Source organism: Gobio gobio (genome assembly GCF_949357685.1).
Source record: "Gobio gobio genome assembly, chromosome: 19".
In the NCBI taxonomy this organism is placed as follows: Eukaryota; Metazoa; Chordata; class Actinopteri; order Cypriniformes; family Gobionidae; genus Gobio; species Gobio gobio.
In genome coordinates, this window is record NC_137112.1 from 27,899,888 (window position 1) to 27,911,126 (window position 11,239).

General features: G+C 33.9%; 1 protein-coding gene across 1 annotated transcript in view; it reads right to left on the reverse strand.

The window, feature by feature from the left end:
- The window catches only part of suclg2 (succinate-CoA ligase GDP-forming subunit beta), a 153,892-nt gene that overhangs the window by 1,862 nt on the left and 140,791 nt on the right, over positions 1–11,239 (reverse strand). Inside the window, 1 exon segment of the mRNA XM_079845137.1 lies at positions 8,895–9,015. Coding sequence (XP_079701263.1) covers positions 8,895–9,015 — 121 coding nt within the window.

The window sequence follows — 11,239 nt, forward strand, 5'->3', positions numbered from 1 at the left end:
TATTGTAAAAAAATTAAAAAAAATAAAAAAATAATATATATATATATATATATATTTGTTTTTGCATATATATTGATTTATTTGATTAAGTTTTTAAACAAATTAGATCTATAATATCAACCATAACATAATTGAAAATATAACTATATAGATCAAAATACAATATAATATATTATCCTTAAAATATAATGATGATTGTTATCAGTATCAGCCTAAATTTTAATAATAGTGCATCCTTACAATAAGGCCTAAAAAGTTAAATCTGGCTAGACTTAAAAAAAAGTCACAGTTTTCTCAAAATGCTGTGACTTGCAAGGGCTGAGTTTGGGGAGTATGTCTCTGCTGGTTTGAAGAATCAGTGGTGTTGAAAATGCTTTAGGATTGTTCCATTGGCTAAAAAGGACAGGAAATGTTCCATTGGCTGAATGGCAATGGCGTTGTTCGTTCCATTGGCTGGAAGCGCAAGTGCCCCATTCGCTGGCCTGGGGGACGTGTCGGTGCCAGCTGCAGAGGTCCCGACTGAGCACGCGCTGTATCATTTTGCCTGGGCTGCCCTTGCGGTCTCCACAGTGACTCTGAATGTCACTGAACTACGGCCCCCTGACACATGGCCAGGGCCCCGGGCCAACGCAATAAAACAAATCAGAAAACTACTCCACAGGGGTCAAAAGGATGAGGATGAATTGAGAAGAAAAGGAAGAAAAACAAGAAGGAAAAGGAATGTAAGGGTGTGAGATGTGAGGAAAAACAGACAGAGCACATGTTGAGCAGCTGCTGATGACAGAAGTGATGATTTCACAGGTGAATGTGCAGCTCCAGGGAGAAAATATCACACTCATGTGTGTCAAAAGCAAACATATAAAAGATGGATCTCTCTCTCTCGCTCTCTCTCTCTTTCTTTTTCTTTTTTTTTTTTTACTTTAATTTGTTTTTAAATGTCTAAAAAGGCATTTGAGCAAAAGGTTGTTTAACAAAGAATCCCATTACATTTTTAAAACTTGCTTTTAATTTAAATGAATGTAAAACTCTTAAAAACATTTATTTTTTCACTTTATTAGTATTTAATTTTAATTATACATGACCTGTTTCATATTTTTATATTTTAATTATTCATATACTTATCTATTACACATTTTATTTTCATTTTATAAATTGAATTATATTATTATTATTATTAATATTTAATGCTTCAATTAATTATTCATATACTTATTTAAACATTGACTTTTTATTTAAAAATTATATATTTCATTTTAATTGTATAAACCTTATTATATTTGAATATTTTATTTAATTATTCATATACTTATTTAATTTTTTTTAACAAAGACATATTTTAATTTCATTTATTTTATTTTTTATAAATTTGTATATATTTAATGTTTAATTTAATCATTCATATCGTTAAACATAATATTTTTATTGAACTATTATACATTTCATTTTAAACCAACCTTATTATAATTTAATACTTTATTTAATTATTCATATACTTAGTTATTTTTTTTAACTAAGACATATTTTAATGTAATTTTTTTATTTATTTTTAAATACATTTTTATATATTTAATATTTTATTTAATTATTCATATCGTTACATTTTTTTAAATTGAACTATTATATATTTCACTTTAAACCTCATTATAATTAAATATTTTATTTAATTATTCATATACTTATTTAAACATTTTTTAACTATTATATATTTCATTTTTATAACAGTCTTGAACTTGCATCGCCCACATGAGCACCATAGATCTACATGCTAGCTTCTAAGACACAACTCCAATTTGTCATCCATTTATGAACCATGTGGCAGAAAAATAGTTTACCAGCATGTGTTATTCTGCATATTGGCCCACATATACATCTGAACATTTTCAGCATTATCAGATTGGTTCTGGAGCTTTACTTGTGTGAAAATGTCTTTTAATGCATCCGAGTTTCAGTGTATGTATATATATATATATATATATATATATATATATATATATATATATATATATATATATATATATATATATATATATTTGGCTACATACTTGTGCATATATCATCTCTATTCCCATGCATTAGTGCACGTCTGTCCGTGTGAGTGTGTTGTTGTTGTCCTGCAGTGTAATTATGATAATACTCGCTCTCTCAGGAGAGAGGATGTTCTAATCAATAGCAGTTTCATGAGGAATTCAATTACCAGCACCACTTAACTACTGATATTTCAGCGCTTTTGTCCGCTCGCACAATAACTCATTTCCAACACGTCTCCCACATTTGGCAGCACAAAACAATCAATTGTATAATTTCATTAGCAGAGGACGAGGGCGAGCAGGGCCGTGTGCTGGGAGTATAGAATATCCGCCGACCGCCACTCCTTCACAATGCTGAGTCGTCTAAGGGCAACGAGAGCAAACTTAAACAAAAGCCATGAAGCATACTCACATATATACACGCACTAAAGAGTTTTTTCCCCTCAGGCTGCTCTGATCGACGGCATTTCTATGGCCTTGTGCACTGCATGTGCTCTTTTTGAGCATCGGTATACATACAGAATAAGTTGTGAATGTGGTAATATCTCACGCACATACAGTATTTATCTCAGCATCTAAGAGTGGACACGCACACAGGTCTGTACTCGCTTACTGCCACTAGGTGCTGCTAGAGACCAACATAACACCAAAACCAACCAGAATCAATCAATATGGAATGGCCTATGCCTCTGAACAAAGCTTACAATAGAATAACTAATCTTCAAACACACATACTCATTATGGAACTGACAGAATATGATTATAAACAAGTATGCACAGATATTAATGAGTTTTGAAAGGGGCTTATCCTTACTGAAAACTACAGAAGCACAGGTCATTTTTATAGTACATATCCAGCATTATCCTGACACTACTGTTCCAAAGTTTGCGGCCATTGTTTAAAAAAAAAAAGAATTATGAATACTTCTAAAGCAGCACAACTTTTTTCAACATTGATAATGTTTCTTGAGCATCAAATCAGCATATTGAATCATTTCTGAAGGATCATGTGACACTGAAGACTGGAGTACTGATGCTGAAAATTCAGCTTTGATCACAGGAATACATTAAAATATATTTAAAAATATTTTAAATAGTTTTAACTATATTTTTGATCCAATAAATGCATCCGTGGTGAGCATAAGAGACTACTTTCAAAAACATTGAAAATCTTACCAAACTTTTCAACAGCAGTGTATGTAAAATAATTTTACATACGGATATTATTTACCTTTAATTATTGTATGACTTCCAAAATGAGTGATACATTTTAGGAGATTTTCATGCAGAAATCATGCTTTTGCATACTTTCTCCACTCAGCAATAATTTTATGATATTTTTGGTACAATCAAGCTATTTACACTATTGAAAAACAATACAAATATAAACATTTTATATTATATCTGACTACAATTTTAATAATTCTTTATGGATCAGCAAAATATGACATACATAGCCCATATGTTTACACTGGCAGTGCAGAAACTGAATTTGTAATGTATGCAACCCCCTTTAGTACATCAATGCCAATATGTATGTGTGTATAAGCAAACTGAGGTGATTGAACATTATTCTGTTCAAGCTTAAAGAGTGGTCTATTTTTGACTTACAACATCAGATTCAGCTTTTAAACATAACAAAACTAGAGGTGAAACTAGAGGTTCACGCACACACTCGAGTACACCTGTAGTCTTTCTTGGAAAGGTGGGACTTGTGGAGAGGCTGGGGTAAGAGATGGGCCTGAATCAATAGGCAGCTAATACAACTAAACTCCAAGCTGGGAACCATCTTATAGCGATCTGTCAGACATGATCAGCCACAGACAGAGAGACAGAATAGACGATCGATCAGTAAGCAGCATGCTGCTCTTACACCCATTACTAAGGGCTTTCAGGCCACTGTGGCTAATTCACTTTTCCAGAGAGTGCAGGCGAATGTGAGCCAGTATTGCTTTAAGGCATTTTCATTTGGATGGAAAATGTTTTGTGAAAATTGTGTGTCAGTAATTACTTTCGCACTATTTATGATATGAAGGCTTTTAGCCATTTCATTTAAAGGGGTAGTTCACTCAAAAATACAAAAAAAATGAAATATATATATATATCTATATATATATATACACACACACACGATCAGGCATAACATTATGACCACTTTTTGGTCCCCCCCTTTGCTGTCAAAACAGCCTTGACCCTTCGAGGCATGGACTCCACTAGGCGCCTGAAGGTGCGCTGTGATATCTGGCACCAAGATGTTAGCAGCAGATCCTTTAAGTCCTGTAAGTTGCGAGGTGGGGCCTCCCTGGATCGGACTTGTTTGTTCAGAACATCCCACAGATGCTCGATTGGATTGAGATCTAGGGAATTTGGAGGCCAAGTCAACACCTCAAACTTCTTGTTGAGCTCCTCAAACCATTCCTGAACCATTTTTGCTTTGTCACAGAGCACATTATCCTGCTGAAAGTGGCCACAGCCACCAGGGAATGCCATTTCCATGAAGGCGTGTACAAGGTCTGCAACAATGCTTAGGTAGGTGGTACTTGTCAAAGTTACATCCACATGGATGGCAGGACCCAAGGTTTCCCAGCAGAACATCGCCTAAAGCATCACACTGCCTCCGCCGCCACGCCTTCTTCCCATAGTGTCTCCTGGTGCCATGTGTTCCCTATGTAAGCAACACACACGCACTTGGCCATCCACGTGATGTAAAAGAAACATGATTCATCAGACCAGGTCACCTTCTTCCATTGCTCCGCGGTCCAGTTCTGATGCTCACAGGGGTCAGTATGGGCACCCTGACTGGTCTGCGGCTATACAGCCCCATGAGCAACAAACTGCGATGCACTGTGTATTCTGACACCTTTCTATCAGAACCAACATTAACTTCTTGAGCAATACAGTAGCTCTTCTGTTTGATTGGACCACGCGGGCCAGCCTTTGCTCCCCACGTGCATCAATGAGCCTTGGCCGCCCATGACCCTGTCGCTGGTTCACCACTGTTCCTTCCTTGGACTACTTTTGTTATATACTGACCACGCTCAAATCCTTACTCTTGCCCCATTTTTCCTGCTTCTAACACATCAACTTTGAGGATAAAATTTTTCACTTGCTGCCTAATAAATCCCACCCACTCACAGGTGCCGTGAAGAAGAGATAATCAGTGTTATTCACTTCACTTTTCAGTATATATATATATATATATATATATATATATATATATATATATATATATATATATATATATATATATATATATATATATATATATATATATATATATATATATATATATATATATATATACATACATACATACATACACACACACACATACATATCAGGCATAACACTAACCACTGAAAATATATATACCACTGTGTGTGTGTGTGTGTGTATGTATATATATATATATATATATATATATATATATATATATATATATATATATATATATATATATATATATATATATATATATATATATATATATATATATATATATATATATATATATATATATATATATATATATATTTATTTTTTTTATATATATATATATATATATATATATATATATATATATATATATATATATATATATATATATATATATATATATATATATATATATATATATATATATATATATATATATATATATATATATATATATATATACACACACACACACACACACACAAAGATAAAAAGATTAAATAATTTTTTATTATACATTTATTTTAATGAAAACCCTTAAATAAATAATTATTTATATAGTTAATTAATACAAATACATGTTTTAAAATATTCCAAATCTAGGGGGGATTCCTTCAATGAATCACAAGAGCAGGACATTTTGACACCTGTGCTGTTTTCAATGCAATTACAATGTGAAAGACTTTCAAGCTTGCAAAAGCACTGTAAAAGAGTCATGAAAGTGGTACAAATGCTTTCCTCTAAAGCCATATGATAGCTTTAATTGAGAAAAAGACAGAAACAAGTGACACTGTCTTCTTGACATCTGTCCAATCTTGTCCAATCAATTTGTGAGAGAAGAACTGATGTCAGTAAACAACACGTTTTTTGAATCTGGTGCAGCCTTTAAGTTCAACTCACTGGGCCCTATATACAACCGGTGCAAGAGTTTTTTTTTTTTGCTAGTTTCAGCCCGAAGCAGTCACGTCCTGCACCACATTGTTTAAATAGCAAATGCATTTTCGCCCATTTGTGTGCCCATGAGTGTGCTGGTCTGAAAACGAGGTGTGTTCAGGCGCATTGTTGGCGCGTTACTATTTTGAGGCAACTGAAAACGATTGCGCCATTGACCAACTGAAACCTGGTCTAAAGTATATGTTTTTTGTAGGGCTGGGCAAATTAACGCGTTAACGCAGGCGATACATTTTTTCAGCTTAACGCATTAAAAATATTTAACGCAAATAAAGCAGCGTCTGTTTTTATATCCATCTTTGCTTAGCGTTACATGATCATCACGCTCTTATTCATGTAAATGCTTCCAAGCGTGACAAGACACAAGAGAACGTGCTGTATGCCAATGTCCTGTGTGTGTGTGTGTCAGTGTTCTGTCTGTGTGGATGCGTCTCATGTCAGCTAATCAAGGGACACACACACACACACACACACACACACACACACACACACACACACACACACACACACACACACACACACACACACACACACACACACACACACACACACACACACACTAGACGCATAGATAGACTCGTGTCAGTTTCCTGCTCACATCGAGTTCTCTTTTGCTCTTGAACAAACAATAACAGAGGATTTTGAGTATTCTCATATCAGGAGTCTTAAAAGAGTTAAATAACGTCTTAAATTAACTTAAAGAGTTGTGAGGAAATGAGATGCGCGGGACAGCGCGTGAGATCCGCGGCTGTTATTAAAGTGACAGGAGCACTGATGATGCCTGTCATTAATGTTCATCAAAGAACAACGGGAACAGAGAAAATTGTAGCTTTAATGATGATTCATCTATATTTAATTTATTATTTATGTAGTTAAGAAAGGTGTTTGATAACTATTACATTTCTGTATATGTATAACAGGGAAGGCCATGGGTAAATATAACATTTATTATTTTGGGTTTATGTAAAGATTGTTTTAAGTTCACTTAAATTAAAAGTTGTTTTTTTAAAGCCTAATAAATGTTGAAATTGGGAGCTTTCAGTTATACTGTAATGTAACGTCATTAATGTTTCATAGACACTTTAGTATCAGTGATACTGGCCTTCATTCACAAAAAGATGATAATACAACACATATTTAAAATATGCTGTCTTTAAATTGTTTATACATTAATTTGGAGAGTAACTGAAATTACAATATCAAAATATTAAAAACGTATGTATTAAAAACTTGCGATTAATTACCGAAATGTTTTTATTAATTAGTTTTTTTTTAAAAATCAATGCCCAGCACTAGTTTTTTGTTATTTAAAGAGCGTGTTAGTAATATGCGCCTATAGGGGGTTTATTACAGGGACGCATGTTTGTACAGCACACAAACATTTGGACACATGGACAACTCTGGAGAAGCGTTCAGTCTTTCTGCTCGCAAATTCCACCATGTAAATAGCGAATCCACCATGGTGCAAGCGCAACTGGCTTTTAAAGGGAATGGGAGATGAGACTCTGATTGGTTTATTGCATGTTATGCCGAAAACACACCCATGACTCATTAAGAATCTAGGTACAGCCCTTTTGGACCGTGTACCGGGCGCGCCGACCATTTTTACAGTCGTTAAACTAGCAATACTGGATTTGTGCATTTGCGCCGTGCACTTTAGACCATGAGCTTAGATCGTTAAAATAGGGTCCAGTGACTTAATGATTAATTTGTAGCAGCTAACAGATAGCAAAAGAGCCAAATGGAAAAGAGTGACCAGCACAGTCTTCAAAATTACTTTCAAACCAAGTGGTCAACGTGTGAATCACGTGGTGAAATTACATGACCAACTTGAACCCATTGCGAAAAACCCACTGCGAATTGTTTACATTTGTATATCCATTCCTAGTTTCGGTTTCCCTTCTCCAATGACAAAAATAGTTTTTTATTAATAAAACAGCAGCTAAATAGTTTTATATTACTATATCAGCAGCTATTTATACCTGCTGATATAGACCGATATTTTACGCACAAAGTTGAAAGTCTCCTTTAGTTCTTTTGTGTGTTCAAGCGCAGCTTTTTGGCCGAGACGCCATGTCTTTCATCGCCACTTGTTCTTTGACATAGGTTTGATGTGTCCCAGGCTTAAGACATAAAGTCATACAGGTATGAAATGACATGAGGGTGATGACATAATGTTCATCTATGGGTGAACTGCTTCTTTAACCATTTAAACTGTGTCCTTTGCCATATCTGTAAAATTGCCATCAGATTTGGCCCACATGTGCACTGAAAGTGCAAATATTATCAGAAAATTAAATATAATGTGTATTTAATTTTGCTAAATATCTTCATGCCGCTCTTGTCCTATATTAAAGTGGTCCTCAGAAGGACAGGGTACGGCATGGACAAACGAGGGGCAGAAAACTAATGGAGTGGAGTATATGACTCTCTCTGGGCAAAACGACTCAGCTGTTTTCTGCCAATTATCCTAATGGCCAGATGGGATCAGGCCGGGCCCAGTGTCACACGAGCAAGTAGCATTAGCATACACAGGTGAGAGGTCCCACAATCAACGCCTGGCCCCTCTGCTCCTCTCACTGCCACCAACAACTTCTGCGGCGTGACGTGCTTGCTAACCAACAAACTGTTCACTTGACAGACATTAGTTTTGTTACAGGTAAGGGTTTTATTTAAATGTTACTGTTTGGCCACACCCACCTTCAAGCCTGACCACCAGGGGAACCTTGAGCTCCAGTTCTCGACAGGCCTTGGTGATGCCGTTAGCAATGATGGCACAGTTAACAATCCCTCCGAAGATGTTTACCAAGATGGCCTCTACCTGTACGCGGGAAGAGAAGGGACAAAGATTATTCATTTAGATAAAAACATAGCATGTGTTAGAAAACGCAAAGTTTAGAGATAATTAGAGATAAAGCAAAACCTTCAGGGTTCTCACACAAAGTCCATGGTTACTGGATATGTTTTTTTAAATAATTAAAATCAATCAATTTCAAGGCAATTCCACATTTCAGAACTGAGGATAACAAGGAAAGTTCATATTCATGATGAAAGATGACTGGAGAGAAAACCCAAAGCTCACATGAATAAAGAACAGCAGCCAAATAGGCTATTAGCACTATATGCTAAAACCTTCATGGAGCTGGAAAAGAGATTTGAGGTGCTTAAGTCCTGAAATGAGCAGCCCACCTGAAGAGAAGCTAGACATTTGAGTCTAGCGCAGCATCAGCTGTGCTAACAATGCTATATAATTACCATAATTCCTCAAAAGAACATAAGCAGATTATACTTCAACACAACCTAAAAATAATTTACATAACTGTATAGTAGTAATCAAAGGGATATTAACCTGTGAAAACACACACAGTCATCGAACAGCTCACGATTGTGTTCCTCTTACAAGGTAAGAATTTAAATAACTCAATGTCAATTCATTTCAGTCAAATTAGCAAATCAACAGATCAGATTAATTTGGCATGTTTACTCATAATCTATGCTAATCTGTGGGAGTGACTGCTGGCTCCAGTCGGTGGTAATGATGTTTACATGTCTGAGGATTAGAGAGATATTGGCAGATTCCATCGAAAAATGCTGTTACCCACCAATTCCCATCCTATTTCTTGAATTAGTATATTGTGAAAATTAATTTGGGCAGTAGCAATGTCTTCTAAACACTGGGATGCTAACAACTCAATCATCTGTTACATGATTACAAGGTCACACTTTACATACAGCTTGTACTTTGTAATTTCACACTATAACAGCATTATGCAGTGTCACTAGCTATTTTAAAAGTAGTGACATTATTAACTATGTGTTTGTCCTGCATTCTTTTTTAAGCAATTTTTTTTGTAAAATAGAATATTAATAATAATAATAAATAATGCAGAAAATAAATAAAAAATATGTAATTACAAACTATGTTTATCCTGAATTTCCACACATTTTGTGTAGTTAATAATAATAATAATAATAATAATAATAATAATAATGTGAAAACTTGTAAAAAAACAACAACAAAATAATAATGCCATTATGAACTGTTTATCCTGAATTTTTGGACAAAAATGTTCTGTAAAATGATGATTATTATTATTAATACTACTACTACTACTACTACTACTACTACTACTACTACTACTACTAATAATAATGCATTAAATAAATAAAATGAAAAAGTAATTATTACAAATGGTCATGGATGTATTAATAATAATGAAAATTATAATAATAACAATAATGTAAAAAAATAAAAAAACAATAATGCCATTATGAACTATTTATCCTGAATTTCTTGCCAAAACGTATTATTATTATTATTATTATTATTATTATTATTATTATTATTAATGCATTAAATAAATAAAATGTCATTGTGAAATGCATTAATCCTAAAATGTAAGTAAAATGTATTATATAATAATAATAATAATAATAATAATAATCATCAAAATACATACGCTGAAAATGTTATTATTATAAGTTAAAATATACCATTATGAACGGTTTATTTTGCATTAAGCATAAATTGTCAGTAACGTGATAATAAAAATAATAATACATAAATAAAAAAACAAACAAAAAACTAAAACATTCAAATTTTAATATTTAAATATTCAAACAACTCCAATTCATATATAATACATAATAAATAAAACACAATTAGGCTTTGATAAGATTTTTGGACCATGTACCATTCGACAACATAACATTTGACAACATTTTTGATAATTAAATAGATTTTACAGTGCATTCTGTAAATGCAACAATTTTGACAGCCCTCAGAAAGACCCTAGACAGTGGACGTATTACTGAAATAGTGAGCTGACTGAGACACAGCCAGCCATACATACAGAGAAAAAAACTAATCCAAATATGATTTTTACATAAAAAGAAGAAAAATCAAAGATAAACCCAAAGGCTGACAGAGAGGAAAGGTGAAAAGACAGAAATAGATAGAGGCCGAGACTGACAGACAGGCAAGACAATGCCTCCTCCAACAGGTACTAGCCCACCTGGCTGAGCAGCCGGATGGCATATCCACA